Source organism: Pseudophryne corroboree, chromosome 7, assembly GCF_028390025.1.
Source record: "Pseudophryne corroboree isolate aPseCor3 chromosome 7, aPseCor3.hap2, whole genome shotgun sequence".
Lineage (NCBI taxonomy): Eukaryota > Metazoa > Chordata > Amphibia > Anura > Myobatrachidae > Pseudophryne > Pseudophryne corroboree.
Genome location: NC_086450.1, coordinates 177,938,321 through 177,959,348, shown reverse-complemented (window position 1 = coordinate 177,959,348; position 21,028 = coordinate 177,938,321). Strand labels below are relative to the sequence as shown.

Below are 21,028 nucleotides of genomic sequence, written 5' to 3'. Positions count from 1 at the left end.
TGTAGCCAGCAGGTCTCCCTGAAAATAACAAACCTAATAAAGTCTTTTTCAGAGAAAATCTGGAGAGCTCCTCAGTGTGCATCCAGTCTCACTGGGCACAGAATCTAACTGGAGTCTGGAGGAGGGGCATAGAGGGAGGAGCCAGTTCACACCCATTCAAAGTCTTATAGTGTGCCCATGTCTCCTGCGGATCCCGTCTATACCCCATGGTTCTTGAAGCATCCCCAGCATCCTCTAGGATGTATGAGAAATATATATATATATTTTTATATAAAACAATAATTAACAAATGTATCTCATGGAAATATTCACTGACCTGTCACAGTTACATGATAAAATACCGAGTCGTGTCCAGCATCACACACAAACTCCCCGGAATCTTCTGGTTTTGCGCTGAATATAATTAACCTATGATGTCTCCCGTCTGACTCTAGTTTGATGTTGTCACTCTCTGCTATCTCCATCCCATCTTTGTACCAGCGCACTGGGGCATTTTCTCTAGAGAGCTCACAGTTCAGCACCACAGGCTCCCCACTTACAGACTTGTGTTCTGCATCATCACTAGTGTTCACTATTTTGACAGGGGGTTCTAGAGAAGATAAACAAGACAAAGAATAAGTTGTATGGATATAGGACAGCTGGGTAGTAACATGATGTGATTTACATGCAAAGCATGGCACCATCTATGGTAAGAGAAAGATATTATGGACATGGAGTAAAGCTAAAGATTAAAATGAGATAAATCACTGTTTCAAAAAAAAAAAAAAAAAAAAACATTGTAGAAATATTTCTCCTGCTGCTAATATCTGCTCTTTAGTGATGCCACTGGATCCTAGCCAATGGATAGGCTGCATTCTCAGTGACATCACTAGTTCCTATTTCCTAGTGAATGAATATGCTGTACTCTCAGTGGTGTCACTGTATCCTAATCATTTATAGGCATCTGGTACCTAGTGAATAGATTTGCTGCATTCTCAGTGGTGCACTGGTTCCTTGTGAATAAATAAACTGCATTCTCAGTGCTGTCACTGGTCCCTAGTGAATTGGTAAGCTGCATTTTTGTCAATGGTTTCTATTAGTGATGAGCGGGTTCGGATCCTCGGGATCCGAACCCGCCCGAACTTCACCTTTTTTTTCATGGGTCCGAGCAACTCGGATCCTCTCGCCTTGCTCGGTTAACCCGAGCGCGCCCGAACGTCATCATCCCGCGGTCGGATTCTCGCGAGATTCGTATTCTATATAAGGAGCTGCGCGTCGCCGCCATTTTTCACTCGTGCATTGGAGATGATCGTGAGAGGACGTAGCTGGCGTCCTCTCAGTTTCTATGTTCAGTGGGCTGCAAATTGTGCTGCAAATATCTGTGCTCAGTGTGCTGCAAATATCTGTGCTCAGTGTGCTGCAAGTGCAAATATCTACGTTCTCTGCCTGAAAAACGCTCCATATCTGACTGTGCTCAGTGTGCTGCAAATATCTGTGCTCAGTGTGCTAATTGCTTTATTGTGGGGACTGGGGACCAGCAGTATTATATAGTAGGAGGACAGTGCAGAGTTTTGCTGACCAGTGACCACCAGTATTATACGTTCTCTGCCTGAAAAATGCTCCATATCTGTGCTTCATTGTAGTATATAGTAGGAGGACAGTGCAGAATTTTGCTGACCACCAGTATAACTATATATATAGCAGTACGGTACAGTAGTCCACTGCTCTACCTACCTCTGTGTCGTCAAGTATACTATCCATCCATACCTGTGGTGCATTTCAGTTTTGCACAGTTTGCTGACCACCAGTATATACTATATAGCAGTACGGTACAGAAGGCCACTGCTCTACCTACCTCTGTGTCGTCAAGTATACTATCCATCCATACCTGTGGTGCATTTCAGTTTTGCACAGTTTGCTGACCACCAGTATATACTATATAGCAGTACGGTACAGTAGGCCACTGCTCTACCTACCTCTGTGTCGTCAAGTATACTATCCATCCATACCTGTGGTGCATTTCAGTTTTGCACAGTTTGCTGACCACCAGTATATACTATATAGCAGTACGGTACAGTAGGCCATTGCTCTACCTACCTCTGTGTCGTCAAGTATACTATCCATCCATACCTGTGGTGAATTTCAGTTTTGCACAGTTTGCTGACCACCAGTATATACTATATAGCAGTACGGTACAGTAGGCCACTGCTCTACCTACCTCTGTGTCGTCAAGTATACTATACATCCATACCTGTGGTGCATTTCAGTTTTGCACAGTTTGCTGACCACCAGTATATACTATATAGCAGTACGGTACAGTAGGCCACTGCTCTACCTACCTCTGTGTCGTCAAGTATACTATCCATCCATACCTGTGGTGCATTTCAGTTTTGCACAGTTTGCTGTCCACCAGTATATAATATATAGCAGTACGGTACAGTAGGCCACTGCTCTACCTACCTCTGTGTCGTCAAGTATACTTTCCATCCATACCTGTGGTGCATTTCAGTTGTGCGCAGTATATATAGTAGTAGGCCATTGCTATTGATATATTACTGGCATATAATTCCACACATTAAAAAATGGAGAACAAAAATGTGGAGGGTAAAATAGGGAAAGATCAAGATCCACTTCCACCTCATGCTGAAGCTGCTGCCACTAGTCATGGCCGAGATGATGAAATGCCATCAACGTCGTCTGCCAAGGCCGATGCCCAATGTCATAGTAGAGAGCATGTAAAATGACCCAAAAATCTAAATAAAAATCGTCTGAGGAGAAGCGTAAACTTGCCAATGTGCCATTTACGACACGGAGTGGCAAGGAATGGCTGAGGCCCTGGCCTATGTTCAAGGCTAGTGGTTCAGCTTCACCTGAGGATGGAAGCACTCATCCTCCTGCTAGAAAACTTAAAAGAGTTAAGATGGCAAAAGCACAGCAAAGAACTGTGCGTTCTTCTAAATCACAAATCCCCAAGGAGAGTCCAATTGTGTCGGTTGCGATGCCTGACCTTCCCAACACTGGACGGGAAGAGGTTGCGCTTTCCACCATTTGCACGCCCCCTGCAAGTGCTGGAAGGAGCACCCACAGTCCAGTTCCTGATAGTCAAATTGAAGATGTCACTGTTGAAGTACACCAGGATGAGGATATGGGTGTTGCTGGCGCTGGGGAGTAAATTGACAAGGAGGATTCTGATGGTGAGATGGTTTGTTTAAGTCAGGCACCCGGGGAGACACCTGTTGTCCATGGGACGAATATGGCCATTGACATGCCTGGTCAAAATACAAAAAAAATCACCTCTTCGGTGTGGAATTATTTCAACAGAAATGCGGACAACTGGTGTCAAGCCGTGTGTTGCCTTTGTCAAGCTGTAATAAGTAGGGGTAAGGACGTTAACCACCTAGGAACATCCTCCCTTATACGTCACCTGGACCGCATTCATCAGAAGTCAGTGACAAGTTCAAAAACTTTGGATGACAGCGGAAGCAGTCCACTGACCACTAAATCCCTTCCTCTTGTAACCAAACTCCTGCAAACCACACCACCAACTCCCTCAGTGTCAATTTCCTCCTTAGACAGGAAAGCCAATAGTCCTGCAGGCCATGTCACTGTCAAGTCTGACGAGTCCTCTCCTGCCTGGGATTCCTCCGATGCATCCTTGAGTGTAACGCCTACTGCTGCTGGCGCTGCTGTTGTTGCTGCTGGGAGTCGATTATCATCCCAGAGGGGAAGTCGGAAGACCACTTGTACTACTTCCAGTAAGCAATTGACTGTCCAACAGTCCTTTGCGAGGAAGATGAAATATCATAGCAGTCATCCTGCTGCAAAGCGGATAACTTAGGCCTTGGCAGCCTGGGTGGTGAGAAACGTGTTTCCGGTATCCACCGTTAATTCACAGGGAACTAGAGACTTGATTGAGGTACTGTGTCCCCGGTACCAAATACCATCTAGGTTCCATTTCTCTAGGCAGGCGATACCGAAAATGTACACAGACGTCAGAAAAAGAGTCACCAGTGTCCTAAAAAATGCAGTTGTACCCAATGTCCACTTAACCACGGACATGTGGACAAGTGGAGCAGGGCAGACTCAGGACTATATGACTGTGACAGCCCACTGGGTAGATGTATTGCCTCCCGCAGCAAGAACAGCAGCGGCGGCACCAGTAGCAGCATCTCGCAAACGTCAACTCGTTCCTAGGCAGGCTACGCTTTGTATCACCGCTTTCCATAAGAGGCACACAGCTGACAACCTCTTACGTTAACTGAGGAACATCATCGCAGAATGGCTTACCCCAATTGGACTCTCCTGGAGATTTGTGACATCGGACAACGCAACCAATATTGTGCGTGCATTACATCTGGGCAAATTCCAGCACGTCCCATGTTTTGCACATACATTGAATTTGGTGGTGCAGAATTATTTAAAAAACGACAGGGGCGTGCAAGAGATGCTGTCGGTGGCCCGAAGAATTGCGGGCCACTTTCGGCATTCAGCCACCGCGTGCCGAAGACTGGAGCACCAGCAAACAGTCCTGAACCTGCCCTGCCATCTTCTGAAGCAAGAGGTGGTAACGAGGTGGAATTCAACCCTCTATATGCTTCAGAGGATGGAGGAGCAGCAAAAGGCCATTCAAGCCTATACATCTGCCTACGATATAGGCAAAGGAGGGGGAATGCACCTGACTCAAGCGCAGTGGAGAATGATTTCAATGTTGTGCAAGGTTCTGCAACCCTTTGAACTTGCCACACGTGAAGTCAGTTCAGACACTGCCAGCCTGAGTCAGGTCATTCCCCTCATCAGGCTTTTGCAGAAGAAGCTGGAGACATTGAAGGAGGAGCTAAAACAGAGCGATTCCGCTAGGCATGTGGGACTTGTGGATGTGTCACGAACCGGTCTCTCACATTTGCGGGTTCTGGGGTTCATCCGTTGCCAGTGCGGTTGCTCGCGGTGCTGTGCGACCGTGTGGGGACACGGCGTGATCAATGGCACAGGTAATGCAGAGTCTGGGAACTGTGAGTGCGGGGACCAAATGGCCTAAGGCACTGCGGTGTGTCTGCTGTATAGAAGGTGGCCATGTTGGAGACCAAATAGCTAATACTGAGCACTTGTGAAAACACCTGTGGGCAGGTGTAAGCCAATCCCGTGGTGGTGCTGCCTTTAAGTAGGCTGGGATTATGTCACTCTGGGCCAGTGCTTTGTTGTATCAAAGCTGTGCTCTAGCTCTGAGCTCTCTCCGTGCATTCCTGTGTGATTCCCGTGGTCCAGATATCGCCTCCGTTCCCAGAGGTCCGTCTGCAGCCTTCACTGCTGAAAGATCCACCGGCTCTCTGCTGTGCTGTCAGTTAATTGCACTCCTATTGGAAATAGTTGGATTCCCAGTGTCCTGCATGAGGTTACCTTGTCAGTCTGCCTATCATTCAAAGTCTAGAGGATTCTGTTTCTCTCAGCTGTTCGTTTGTTCAACTCTGCATTTAACCCATTCATCACCTTGTCTTCTACTACAGTTTCACAGTGATCTCCGGAACCCGCAAGTAACCCAATTCAGTACTTTTATTTGCTATGTTGTCATTACAAGGATAATTCATCACAGTCTCTCAGTTAACTCTCAAAGCTCCATTGCCAATTCTTACAGTTAATTCTCCATGTCTGCATTAACTAGTTAAACACAATCTGCAGTTCAGCATCAAAGCTTGTTTATATTTGCTATGTTGTCATAACAAGGATAATTCTTCAGTCTCTCAGTTAACTCTCAAAACTCCATTGCAAATCCTTACAGTTATCTCTTCATGTCTGCATTATCCAGTTAATAACATTCTGCAGTTCAGCATCAAAGCTTGTTTATATTTGCTATGTTGTCATAACAAGGATAATTCTTCACAGTCTCTCAGTTAACTCTCAAAACTCCATTGCAAATCCTTACAGTTATCTCTTCATGTCTGCATTATCCAGTTAATCACATTCTGCAGTTCAGCATCAAAGCTTGTTTATATTTGGACAATCCAACATTTATTCATCAGCTTGTTTTGCATATGTTTCCATGAACATTTCTTTTATTTATTTTTGAGTTTTCTCTTGCATATTATTCCTGCAATACTTCAGTATAATATGATGATTAACAACTTGTCAGTTAACCCTTTACTGAATTGTTATTTTGAATAAATATATGAATCGGAACTTTCTTCGTCCTCCCTGCTTTCTTCATAGCCCAGCACCTACACCTGTGGTTGGTTCCGGGTTAACGGATTCACAAAAACACCCGGACCTGACAGTAAGCACTGGCCACATGGATCCGTCAAGTGACCAATTCGCAGGAGGCGGTGCTACGTCAGATATCCTTTCCCGTCTGGAAAACCAGGAGTCTATACAGACACAAATAGTGCAGTTTATGCAAACTATGGCAGACCGTTTAGAGACTCTCCATACGGCTATTAAAACGTCCCAAGTCCAGATTCCAACCCCGGATGTCCCAGTTACCACTACAGCTTCTCCTGTGACGCTGCCTACGTCCCGCTTGCAGTTACCCTCTCCGAGTAAGTTTGACGGAACTCCAAAACTTTGCAGAGGATTCCTGAATCAATGCGAGATCCAGTTCGAACTGATGTCCGCCAGTTTCCCATCAGCTCGTTCTAAGGTCGCATATATTATTGCCCTCCTCTCCGGTCAGGCTCTGGAGTGGGCATCACCATTATGGGAGAGAGGTGATCCTATCCTCTCGAATTACAAAGAGTTCGTATCTTCCTTCCGGAGAATCTTTGACGAACCAGGCAGGACCACCTCAACATCCTTGGAGATTCTCCGTCTACGTCAAGGTTTACGTCCTGTCAGTCAATATATTATTCAGTTTCGCACGTTGTCTTCAGAGTTAAACTGGAATGAGGAGGCCCTGATCGCCGCGTTTTGGAATGGACTTTCAGAAAGAATCAAGGATGATTTAACTATCCGGGATGTGCCAATTAAACTGGATGAATTGATTTCTCTCTGTAACAAACTTGACCTACGCTACAGGGAGCGATGTTTAGAGAAATCCAGGGCAGAGCGATCCAGTCCACGTGATCATCCTAGACCTCGACAAGATTCTTCATCACAGTCTCTAGTAATGACTGAAGAACCTATGCAGATTGGGCGCTCTCGCCTCACAGAGGAGGAACGACTTCGTCGTCGACAGGGTAACCTCTGCATGTACTGTGGGTCCTCCGAACATTTAGTTAAATTCTGCAAACTCCGACCGGGAAACTCTCGCCTCCTAGCTTATTCAAGAGAGGTTAAGCTAGGAGTTACTTTAGAATCACGTTCTGGGAAAGAGCCGACCTTGTCTATTCAATTAGAAGTTCCAAGTTCTACAGTGAAAGTTTCAGCTCTCCTAGATTCCGGGGCAGCCGAGAACTTCATCTCCTCAGCCTTTGTCATACGGTCTAAAGTTCAAACCATGCCTCTGGAAGCAGCAGTTGCCGTTACAGCAGTGGATGGAAGTCGAATTCCAGATGGTATAATTACTCATCGAACCGTATGTCTCAAGATGAAAGTTGGTGAGCTCCATTCCGAATACCTCTCCTTCTACGTGATTCCCAAAGCCTCTCAAGATGTGATACTTGGTTTACCTTGGCTGCAGAAACATAATCCTCAACTTAATTGGCAAACCATGGAAGTCCTTTCATGGGGTAAATCTTGTACCAAGGACTGTTAGCTACAATTGTACCTCTTCGGTCAATTAGCCTTTCCGATCTACCTCCGGTGTATCAATCCCTTGCGGATGTTTCCAGTAAGCAAGCAGCAGACTCTCTACCTCCTCATCGTGAATGGGACTGCCCAGTCGTCCTGGTTCCGGGCAAGACCCCTCCTAGGGGACAAATTCATCCGCTATCCATCCCAGAGACGCGAGCTTTTCCGGGATTGGTCCACTCCTACAACTCTCAAGGGGATTCAGCGATTTCTCGGCTTTGCTAATTTCTATAGGAGATTCATTAAGAATTATTCTACGTTAGCTGCTCCTATCACAGCCCTAACTCGCAAGGGAGCAAATCCTACGAACTGGTCTTCTGAAGCAATCAAAGCCTTCTCTGATTTAAAGCAAGCCTTTGTGTCAGCCCCCATTCTTCGACAGCCTGATTTGAATCGTCCCTTTCTACTAGAGGTGCATGCATCTACAGAAGCAGTAGGAGCTGTGTTGTCACAAGTCTTTGAAGATAAAAAGGTCCATCCCTGCGGATATTTCTCCCGTAAGTTCCTCCCGGCAGAACGTAATTATGCAATCGGTGAGCAAGAGTTACTTGCCATCAAGTTGGCATTTGAGGAGTGGAGATACCTTCTAGAAGGAGCTCAACATCGCATTACAGTTTATACTGAGCATAAGAATCTTCTGTATCTGCAGTCAGCTCAGTGTTTGAATCCACGACAAGCTCGATGGGCGCTTTTCTTCACACGATTTGATTTCAAGCTCACCTATCGTCCAGGGTCTCAGAACAAAAAGGCAGATGCCCTTTCCCGGTCCTTTGCTTCTTCTGAATTAGATGATGCTACCACGAATCAAGCCATTGTGAATCCTACGTCCTTCTTAATGACTCGAACCTCTCCAGTTCCTCCGCCTGGCAAGACCTTTGTCGCCACAAGTCTCCGAAAACGGCTGCTTACCTGGGCTCACTCCTCTTCCTTCATGGGTCATCCTGGGGTTCTAAAGACTCTCAAATTTATTCAACAGTCTTATTGGTGGCCACGTCTCAAAGCCGATGTCCAAGAGTTTATAGCAGCATGTCCTAAATGTGCCCAACATAAGAGTCCAAGAAGTTCTCCTCCAGGGTTTCATCCATTGCCAGCCCTAGAGGTTCTAGCAGCAGATCAAGAGCTTCAACGTCTATCTAGCATCTGAAGTTGTGTACGTAAGTCCTTGGTCAAAACTTCCGCTCGTTATAAATCTTTTGTAGATAGAAAACGTAAAACTGTACCGAATTACAAAGTGGGAGACCAAGTTTGGATTTCTACGCGCAATCTCAAGTTCAAAGTTCCTTCTAAGAAATTTGCTCCCAAGTTCATTGGTCCATTTCCCATTGTAAAGGTACTCAACCCTGTGTCATACAAAGTCAAGTTGCCACCGTCTTTGAGAATTCCTAACGCCTTTCATACATCTTTACTGAAGCCTTTGATTCTCAATAAGTTCCGTACTACCCAGTCCAAATCTCCTAAAGTTCACTCTTTGCAGAATGAGGAATTTGAAGTTAAAGAGATTGTGGACTTACGTTTCCGATATGGACGTTTACAGTTTCTGGTCGACTGGAAGGGTTACGGTCCGGAGGAGAGATCCTGGGTTTTCTCTGAAGATGTTCAAGCTCCAAGTCTGGTACAGAAATACTTCTCCAAAAATCCTGACAAGGTTCAAAGGTGTTCGGAGACCACCCGTAGAAGAGGGGGTACTGTCACGAACCGGTCTCTCACCTTTGCGGGTTCTGGGGTTCATCCGTTGCCAGTGCGGTTGCTCGCGGTGCTGTGCGCCCGTGTGGGGACACGGCGTGATCAATGGCACAGGTAATGCAGAGTCTGGGAACTGTGAGTGCGGGGACCAAATGGCCTAAGGCACTGCGGTGTGTCCGCTGTATAGGAGGTGGCCATGTTGGAGACCAAATAGCTAATACTGAGCACTTGTGAAAACACCTGTGGGCAGGTGTAAGCCAATCCCGTGCTTGTGCTGCCTTTAAGTAGGCTGGGATTATGTCACTCTGGGCCAGTGCTTTGTTGTATCAAAGCTGTGCTCTAGCTCTGAGCTCTCTCCGTGCATTCCTGTGTGATTCCCGTGGTCCAGATATCGCCTCCGTTCCCAGAGGTCCGTCTGCAGCCTTCACTGCTGAAAGATCCACCGGCTCTCTGCTGTGCTGTCAGTTAATTGCACTCCTATTGGAAATAGTTGGATTCCCAGTGTCCTGCATGAGGTTACCTTGTCAGTCTGCCTATCATTCAAAGTCTGGAGGATTCTGTTTCTCTCAGCTGTTCGTTTGTTCAACTCTGCATTTAACCCATTCATCACCTTGTCTTCTACTACAGTTTCACAGTGATCTCCGGAACCCGCAAGTAACCCAATTCAGTACTTTTATTTGCTATGTTGTCATTACAAGGATAATTCATCACAGTCTCTCAGTTAACTCTCAAAGCTCCATTGCCAATTCTTACAGTTAATTCTCCATGTCTGCATTAACTAGTTAAACACAATCTGCAGTTCAGCATCAAAGCTTGTTTATATTTGCTATGTTGTCATAACAAGGATAATTCTTCAGTCTCTCAGTTAACTCTCAAAACTCCATTGCAAATCCTTACAGTTATCTCTTCATGTCTGCATTATCCAGTTAATCACATTCTGCAGTTCAGCATCAAAGCTTGTTTATATTTGGACAATCCAACATTTATTCATCAGCTTGTTTTGCATATGTTTCCATGAACATTTCTTTTATTTATTTTTGAGTTTTCTCTTGCATATTATTCCTGCAATACTTCAGTATAATATGATGATTAACAACTTGTCAGTTAACCCTTTACTGAATTGTTATTTTGAATAAATATATGAATCGGAACTTTCTTCGTCCTCCCTGCTTTCTTCATAGCCCAGCACCTACACCTGTGGTTGGTTCCGGGTTAACGGATTCACAAAAACACCCGGACCTGACAGGATGGAGCCCTTAATTCGCTTAACCAGGATTCACGGGTGGTCAATCTGTTGAAATCAGAGCACTACATTTTGGCCACCGTGCTTGATCCTAGATTTAAAACCTACGTTGTATCTCTCTTTCCGGCAGACACAAGTCTGCAGAGGTTCAAAGACCTGCTGGTGAGAAAATTGTCAAGTCAAGCGGAACGTGACCCGTCAACAGCTCCTCCTTCACATTCTCCCACAACTGGGGCTGCGAGGAAAAGGCTAAGAATTCCGAGCCCACCCGCTGGCGGTGATGCAGGGCAGTCTGGAGCGAGTGCTGACATCTGGTCCGGACTGAAGGACCTGCCAACGATTACTGACATGTCGTCTACTGTCACTGCATATGATTCTGTCACCATTGAAAGAATGGCGGAGGATTATATGAGTGACCGCATCCAAGTAGGCACGTTAGACAGTCCGTACGTATACTAGCAGGAAAAAGAGGCAATTTGGAGGCCCTTGCACAAACTGGCTTTATTTTACCTAAGTTTCCTCCCCTCCAGTGTGTACTCCGAAAGAGTGTTTAGTGCAGCCGCTCACCTTGTCAGCAATCGGCGTACGAGGTTACTTCCAGAAAATGTGGAGAAGATGATGTTCATCAAAATTAATTATAATCAATTCCTCCGTGGAGACATTCACCAGCAATTGCCTCCAGAAAGTACACAGGGACCTGAGATGGTGGATTCCAGTGGGGACGAATTAATAATCTGTGAGGAGGGGCATGTACACAGTGAAAGGGGTGAGGAATCGGACGATGAGGAGGAGGTGGACATCTTGCCTCTGTAGAGCCAGTTTGTGCAAGGAGAGATTGTGTCACAACTGAGGGTTTTAGCTGACAGGAGGAAGCCTCAGTTGTAGGGGCTGACAAGAACTCAAACCGGGGAGGTTTAATCAGACCCCTGGACATGTAAGTGTTAAAAGGAAACCCGAAGGTGTGACCATGACAAACAGGTAAAAGTAAATTAAAAGTTTATTGACAAACTCCGTGTAACAACAGACAGCAAATGATGACAGTGGCAATAAATAATATTCCTGGAACACTTTGACCATGGAAGGTGTAACAGAGCACTGGTAGGTTAAGAACAGCTGTTAAAGTCCTTGATGGAAAAACCTTACCAGGCCTGGCTGTAGTAGTGCAGATAACCAAGGAACATGCCAGTAGATGGAATAGATGAAGTTGGTAACTTGAATCAGCTGTTGTGTTTGCTGGATAGAACCAGCCAGGTGGTAAGACACGGAGTGGATGCTGAGTGGGATCAGCCAGGTGATAAAGTCACTGAGTGAATGCTGGATGGAACCAGCCAGGTAATGATACACGGAGTGGAAACTGTAAGATGCTAGGGAGCGTGGAAACAGAGGAGTTAAAGGAAGGTTACCGGTGGTAGTGGATACTGCTGATAAGTAGGAATCCGCTGGAACAACACCGGCACTTTAAGGATACTGGAAACTGCTGGAAGCAGATGGGTTAATAGCTGGAAGCTGGATCAGCCACGGAGGACTGCAGAGTCAGGCTGCACCGCAGGATGGTAGGCAGGTGCGGGTCTCTTAGTGGATGCTGGAGACAGGAGCTGGAACCTGGAAAAACAACCACAGGAGAGAGACTGGAACAAGGTATGACAAACAAAGCACTGACGATTTCCTGGCCCAGGAACAGGATACTTATACCTGCAGCAATGCAGGCATTGGCTGGGCAATTATGCAGATTTCCAGAGGCAGTGGATTGGTGGAACTGAGACATGTGATTGGATCCAACATGGCTGCGCCCATGTTAGAACTTGGAGGGAAAGCTGGTTTGGAAACCATGTGGAACATAACAGTAATGGCGGCGCCGGCCGCAGAGGACAGGAGACGCCATGCAGGATTCAAACATGGCGCCGCTGTGACAGCGTCTCAGCGTGACAGGAGGGATATGCAGAATGTGGACACAGATGAGATCCGGCCTTGGAACGCTGAGCCAGCCACAGGAGACATCTGAAAGGCAAGTAATGGCGTCCAGATACCCGGATCGTGACAGATTGATTGCTTCTTTTTTGGTGGGGGCCCAAACCAACCAGTCATTTCAGTCACAGTCGTGTGGCAGACCCTGTCGCTGAAATGATGGGTTCGTTAAAGTGTGCATGTCCTGTTTATACAACATAAGGGTGGGTGGGAGGGCTCAAGGACAATTCCATCTTGCACCTCTTTTTTCTTTCATTTTTCTTTGCATCATGTGCTGTTTGGGGACTATTTTTTTGAAGTGCCATCCTGCCTGACACTGCAGTGCCACTCCTAGATGGGCCAGGTGTTTGTGTCGGCCACTTGTGTCGCTTAGCTTAGCCATCCAGCGACCTTGGTGCACCTCTTTTTTTCTTTGCATCATGTGCTGTTTGGGGACTATTTTTTAAATCTGCCATCCTGTCTGACACTGCAGTGCCACTCCTAGATGGGCCAGGTGTTTGTGTCGGCCACTTGGGTCGCTTAGCTTAGTCACACAGCTACCTCATTGCGCCTCTTTTTTTCTTTGCATCATGTGCTGTTTGGGGACTATTTTTTTGAAGTGCCATCCTGCCTGACACTGCAGTGCCACTCCTAGATGGGCCAGGTGTTTGTGTCGGCCACTTGTGTCGCTTAGCTTAGCCATCCAGCGACCTTGGTGCACCTCTTTTTTTCTTTGCATCATGTGCTGTTTTGGGACTATTTTTTAAATCTGACATCCTGTCTGACACTGCAGTGCCACTCCTAGATGGGCCAGGTGTTTGTGTCGGCCACTTGGGTCGCTTAGCTTGGTCACACAGCTACCTCATTGCGCCTCTTTTTTTCTTTGCATCATGTGCTGTTTGGGGACTATTTTTTTGAAGTGCCATCCTGTCTGACACTGCAGTGCCACTCCCAGATGGGCCAGGTGTTTGTGTCGGCCACTTGGGTCGCTTAGCTTAGTCATCCAGCTACCTCGGTGCAAATTTTAGGACTAAAAATAATATTGTGAGGTGTGAGGTGTTCAGAATAGACTGAAAATGAGAGGAAATTATGGTTATTGAGGTTAATAATACTATGGGATCAAAATGACCCCCAAATTCTATGATTTAAGCTGTTTTTGAGGGTTTTTTGTATAAAAACACCCGAATCCAAAACACACCCGAATCCGACAAAAAAATTTCAGGGAGGTTTTGCCAAAACGCGTCCGAATCCAAAACACGGCCTCGGAACCGAATCCAAAACCAAAACCCGAAAAATTTCCGGTGCACATCACTAGTCTCTACTCTCTATTAAATGGATAAGCATCATTCTCAGTGACATCCCTGGTTCCTAGTGAATAAATAGGCTACATTATCAGTGGTGTCACAGGCATACTTGCCTACTCTCCCGAAACAGCCGATAGGCTCCCGAAAATCGGGGTGGCGCTCCCGGCTTCTCGGGAGAGTGGCGCTCCCGTCCAAATCCTTTTTAGGGAACAAGCATTGGGTTAAAGAATTACAGCTATTCTGCAGCAATGGAAATAAATTAAGTCTGAAAAATTGATGCAAACAATTCCTAAAGGCGTCGTAACTTTTATTCATTACCTGATTACAAACCCCTATCTGTATAAAAGCAGTGCTAGAATTTTGCAACTGCTGGATACAGATTTTAAACAAAGCTAAGAGACCCCACATTTGTGTCCTGTATATTCAGAAAGTAGTGACACTCATGTAATTATTTACATAGCAGAGAGCAACAGGTTGGGAGAAGACAGTGTAAATATGCAGAGAGAGAGGCCTGTTAATTAACATTATTTTTACTAAAATAATGTGAAAAAGGGTGTTTTCTCACCCTTTTCACATTATTTTAGTATCACTCCAGTGTATTAAATGGCATTTAGAGTAGTTTTCATGAAAAACTGCTCCAAACCCTTTTATTGTAATTTGTTTAGTAACACACAACGCATTCCCCATACTCGTATGAATTCACTGGGAAAAAAAGAAGTATAAAAACACTGCAGTGTGCCCTGTGATAATTTTGTCAGCTTATGCTGGCGAAATCACAGGGCAGCACTGCGATCTGCAGCCTTTGACCAGCTTTCTCTGCCCCTAACAGGGAAAGCTGTGCGGGGACCAGGCTCCTGTGATCAGCTCTGTGTGACAAACAAGCTGATCACTGCATAAAACAAAAACAAAAAAACACAAAGTAAAAAAAAAAGTTTAAAAAATACTTACTAGTCCAGGATCCGGTGATCGGTGCTTCTGTGCGGGCTGCCGGGCGACGGGTCTCCCATGTGCTGCGCTGTGACCCCCGGTGCAGTAAAGTGACGCTGCAAAGCGGCAGTGCACTTCACAGCACGGGGGTCACAGAAGCACACAGGATCCAACGCCCGGCAGCCCTGGACCGGTAAGTAAATTAACCTGCCAGTGAGGTTGGGGCAGGGGGGGGGGGGGGGGGAGAGTGTGGTTCCGCGGCTGGCGGGGGGTAGGCACGACAGGAGGGGGGGGGACGGGGCTGATAGTTAGACAGGAGCTGATACAGAGACTGTTGGTGGGATGTAATGGAGTCCAAGATCACCGGATGCCAGCCGATCTCGGTAGTTTTTTTAACGGAGCAAACACTTGCAAAGCAAAACCATGCACTGTAAGTGATTGCCCCTTTACATAAAAGTCAGAGATGGTGCAGCATCCCACACCTCCGGCGATCTCGGACTCCATTACATCCCGCCGCATGGTTGATTCTGAGGGGTGGTCTTCAGTATGCCGGCGGTCGGGCTCCCGGCGACCAGCATACTGGCGCCGGGAGCCCGACAGCTGGCATACCGACACTTATTCTCCCTCGTGGGGGTCCACGACCCCCCTGGAGGGAGAATAAAATAGTGTGGCGCGCGTAGCACGCCACCGTGCCCGTAGCGTGGCGAGCGCAGCGAGACCGCAAGGGGCTCATTTGCGCTCGCCACACTGTCGGTAAGCCGGCAGTCCGGTTCCCGGTGCCGGTATGCTGGTCGCCGGGAGCCCGACCGCCGGCATATCGTAGTGAACCCGATTCTGAGACAGGGGCTGATACTGAGACAGGGGCCGATACTGAGACAGGGGCCGATACTGTGGCAGGGGCCGAAACAGAGTCAAAGGAGGATATAGAGTCAGGGGCGGATGCAGAGACAGGGGCGGATGCAGAGACAGGGGCGGATACAGAGACATTGCTCATACAAAATCATGGGCTGATACTGAGTCAGGGGCGGTTACAGAGACATGGGTTGATACAGAGACTGGGGCCGATACAGAGACAGGGGCAGATACTGAGACAGGGACTGATACTGAGACAGGTTGATACTGAGACAGGTTGATACTGAGACAGGGGCTCAAACAGAGTCAAAGGCTGATAAAGAGTCAGGGGCTGATACAGAGACGAGGGCTGATATAGAGACAAGGGCTGATACTGAGATGTTGCTGATAAAAAATCATGGGCTGATACTGAGTCAGGGGCGGATACAGAGACAGTAGCTGATACAGAGACAGGGGCTGAAATAGAGTTAAAGGCTGATATAGAGTCAGGGGCGGATACAGAGATGGGCTGATACTGAGACAGGGGCTGATACAGGGACAGGTACTGAGACAGGGACTGATACTGAGACAAGGACTGATACAAAATCATGGGCTGATACAGAGACAGGGGCTGATACTCTGAGACAGGGGCGGATATAGGGGCTGGTACTGAGACAGGGACTGATACTGAGACTAGGACTGATACAAAATCATGGGCTGATACTCTGAGACAGGGGCTGATACTCTGAGACAGGGGCTGATACTCTGAGACAGGGGCTGAAAACAGAGTTAAAGGCTGATATAGAGTCATAGGCGGATACAGAGACGGGCTGGTACCGAGACAGGGGCTGATACCGAGTCAGGGGCCAATACAGAGTCAGGGGCCGATACAGAGTCAGGGGCCAATACAGAGACGGGCTTATAGGGAGATAGGGGATGTTACTAAGACAGGGGCAGATACTGAGACAGGGGCTGATATAGGGGCTGGTACTGAGACAGGGACTGATACTGAGACTAGGACTGATACAAAATCATGGGCTGATACAGAGACAGGGGCTGATACAGAGCCAGGTGCTTATACTCTGAGACAGGGGCTGATACCGAGACAGGGGCGGATACAGAGGCAGGGGCGGATACAGAGGCAGGGGCCGATACAGAGGCAGGGGCCGATACAGAGGCAGGGGCCGATACAGAGACAGGGGCCAATACAGAGACAGGGGCCAATACAGAGACGGGCTTATAGGGAAACAGGGGATGTTACTAAGACAGGGGCTGATACTGAGACAGGGGCGGATATAGGGGCTGGTACTGAGACAGGGACTGATACTGAGACTAGGACGGATACAAAATCATGGGCTGATACTCTGAGACGGGGACTGATACTCTGAGACAGGGGCTGATACTCTGAGACAGGGGCTGAAACAGAGTTAAAGGCTGATATAGAGTCAGAGGCGGATACAGAGACGGGCTGGTACCGAGACAGGGGCTGATACCGAGTCAGGGGCCGATACAGAGTCAGGGGCCAATACAGAGACGGGCTTATAGGGAGACAGGGGATGTTACTAAGACAGGGGCTGATACTGAGACAGGGGCTGATATAGGGGCTGGTACTGAGACAGGGACTGATACTGAGACTAGGACTGATACAAAATCATGGGCTGATACAGAGACAGGGGCTGATACAGAGCCAGGTGCTTATACTCTGAGACAGGGGCTGATACCGAGACAGGGGCGGATACAGAGGCAGGGGCCGATACAGAGGCAGGGTTCGATACAGAGACAGGGGCCAATACAGAGACAGGGGCCAATACAGAGACAGGGGCCAATACAGAGACGGGCTTATAGGGAAACAGGGGATGTTACAAAGACAGGGGCTGATACTGAGACAGGGGCGGATATAGGGGCTGGTACTGAGACAGGGACTGATACTGAGACTAGGACGGATGCAAAATCATGGGCTGATACTCTGAGACGGGCGCTGATACTCTGAGACAGGGGCTGATACTCTGAGACAGGGGCTGAAACAGAGTTAAAGGCTGATATAGAGTAGGAGGCGGATACATAGACGGGCTGGTACCGAGACAGGGGCTGATACAGAGACAGGGGCCAATACAGAGACAGGGGCCGATACAGAGACGGGCTTAGAGGGAGACAGGGGATGTTACTAAGACAGGGGCTGATATAGAGACAGGGGCGGATACAGAGTCAAAGGCTGATATAGAATCAGGGGCTGATACAGGAATGAGGGATGATACAGAGACAAGGGCTGATACTGAGATGTTGCTGATAAAAAATCATGGGCTGATACTGAGTCAGGCGCGGATACAGAGACAGTAGCTGATACAGAGATCGGGGCTGAAACAGAGTTAAAGGCTGATATAGAGTCAGGGGCGGATACAGAGATGGGCTGATACTGAGACAGGGGCTGATACAGGGACTGGTACTGAGACAGGAACTGATACTGAGACAAGGACTGATACAAAATCATGGGCTGATACAGAGACAGGGGCTGATACTCTGAGACAGGGGCTGATACTCTGAGACAGGGGCTGATACTCTGAGACAGGGGCTGATACTCTGAGACAGGGGCTGATACTCTGAGACAGGGGCTGAAACACAGTTAAAGGCTGATATAGTAGTCAGAGACGGATACCGAGACAGGGGCTGATACTGAGACAGGGGCTGATACAGAGACAGAGGCCAATACAGAGTCACAGGCCGATACAGAGTCACGGGCTGATACAGAGGCAGGGGCCAATACAGAGTCAGGGGCCGATACAGAGTCAGGGGCCGATACAGAGATGGGCTTATAGGGAGACGGGATGTTACTAAGACAGGGGCTGATACTGAGACAGGGGCGGATATAGGGGCTGATACTCTGAGACAGGAGCTGATACTCTGAGACAGGGGCTGATACTCTGAGACAGGGGCTGAAAATAGGATTTTAGTACCTACCGGTTAATCCTTTTCTCCTAGTCCGTAGAGGATGCTGGGGACTCCAAAAGGACCATGGAGTATAGCCGGGATACGCAGGAGCCTGGGCACACTGAAAAGACTTAAACTGGGTGTGCACTGGCTCCTCCCTCCATGCCCCTCCTCCAGACCCCAGCTATAGGAACTGTGCCCAGGAGAGACGGACATTTCGAGGAAAGGATTTTTGTGTAAACACAGGGCTACAAACATACCAGCCCACACCACAAACATACCGTACAACCGGAGTAACAGTAAACCAGATAACAGTATGAATTAACAACAGCAACAAGCTGAAAACCAGAAATACACAACCCATGTATAAACTAAGTTAACCCACAAGAATACACTGCAAGTAACAGTCCGCACTGGGATGGGCGCCCAGCATCCTCTACGGACTAGGAGAAAAGGGTTTACCGGTAGGTACTAAAATCCTATTTTCTCTTACGTCCTAGAGGATGCTGGGTACTCCAAAAGGACCATGGGGTTTATACCAAAGCTCCAGACCGGGCGGGAGAGTGCGGATGACTCTGCAGCACCGACTGAGCAAACGCAAGGTCCTCATCAGCCAGGGTATCAAACTTATAGAACTTAGCAAAAGTGTTTGAACCCGACCAGGTGGCCACTCGGCAAAGCTGTATAGCCGAGACGCCATGGGCAGCTGCCCAAGACGAGCCCACTTTTCTGGTAGCATGGTAGCCGAAGAATGAGCCTGCTGAATCGTACTACAAATCCAGCATTTAATAGTCTGTTTTGAAGCAGGATGACCAACCTTGTTAGAAGCATACAGGACAAACAGCGCCTCAGTTTTCCTGGCAACAGCCGTTCTGGCGACATAGATCTTCAAAGCTCTCACCACATCCAGAGACTTTGGAACTGCCACAGCATCCGTAGCCACCGGCACCACAATAGGTTGGTTAATGTGAAACGAAGAAACCACCTTCGGCAGAAATTGTTGACGAGTCCTCAATTCCGCCCTATCCGAATGAAAAATCAAGTACGGGCTCTTGTGAGATAAGGCCGCCAACTCTGACACTCGCCTGGCAGATCCCAGCGCCAACAGCATGACTACCTTCCAAGTGAGAAACTTCAACTCAACCTTACGCAAAGGTTCAAACCAGGAAGACATGAGAAACTGTAAAACCACGTCAAGATCCCATGGAGCTACAGGAGGCACAAACGGAGGATTGATATGCAATACTCCTTTCACAAACGTCTAAACCTCTGGGAGGACAGCTAATTCCTTTTGAAAGAAAATAGACAAAGCCGAAATCTGCACTTTGATGGAGCCCAATTTCAGGCCTGCATCTACACCTGCCTGCAAAAAGTGGAGGAAACGACCCAAATGAAAATCTTCTGCAAGGGCCATTTTAGTCTCACACCAGGAAACATACTTCCTCCAAATACGGTGATAATGTTTCGCCGTAACCTCCTTCCTAGCCTTAATGACAGTAGGAATGACCTCCCCGGGAATACCCTTACGAGCTAAGATCTGGCGCTCAACTTCCATGCTGTCAAGCGCAGCCGCGGTAAGTCTGGAAACACGCATGGACCCTGCAACAACAGGTCCTCTCTTAGAGGAAGCAGCCAAGGATCTTCCACCAGTAATTCCTGAAGATCCGGGTACCAGGCTCTTCTTGGCCAATCTGCAACGACGAGAATCGCCTGAACCCTTGCTCGTCGAATGATCCTCAGTACCTTTGGAATGAGAGGAAGTGGAGGAAACACATACACCGACTTGAACACCCACAGAGACACCAGGACGTCCACCGCACTGGCTTGGGGGTCCCTTGACCTGGAACAATACCTCGGGAGCTTCTTGTTGAGACGAGACGCCATCATGTCGATCAACGGAATTCCCCAACACTTTGTCACCTCTGCAAATACCTCTTGGTGAAGAGCCCACTCTCCCGAATGGAGATCGTGTCTGCTGAGGAAATCTGCTTCCCAGTTGTCAACTCCCAGTAGGAAGACTGCTGACAGGGCGCTCACGTGTTGTTCCGCCCAACGAAGAATTCTTGTGGCCTCCGCCATTGCCGCTCTGCTCCTTGTTCCGCCTTGACGGTTTATATGTGCCACCGCTGTGATGTTGTCCGACTGTACCAGGACAGGTCGATCAAGGTTGGGAGGAAGAGAAAAGAGAAGAATCTGTATGGTTGACGCACTCAGAAAAAAGTAAATCATAAAATATAATCTTTATTGATTATATTAAAATATAATGTTTATACGACCCAGACTACAGTGAAACATAAGAGTTAAAATCAGACAAACTAACATGTATGTGAATCCTATTAGATTGAAAGGTGTAAATAAAGAGTTAAAAAACGTGTCCGCGTGTATTACCTGTGTCTAATAATGGTAGAATTGTTATACCTATTCCAATGTTACCACAGATCGATCACTTATATTATTTTAAATCAATTATATATCG

General features: G+C 47.5%; 1 protein-coding gene across 4 annotated transcripts in view; it reads right to left on the bottom strand.

Moving 5' to 3' along the window:
- The window catches only part of OBSL1 (obscurin like cytoskeletal adaptor 1), a 246,191-nt gene that overhangs the window by 159,464 nt on the left and 65,699 nt on the right, over positions 1-21,028 (bottom strand). For all 4 annotated transcript variants that reach the window (XM_063933802.1, XM_063933805.1, XM_063933804.1 and 1 more), the window contains one exon: positions 317-589. In XM_063933802.1, the coding sequence (XP_063789872.1) occupies positions 317-589 (273 nt within the window). The remainder of the gene's footprint in view (positions 1-316; positions 590-21,028) is intronic.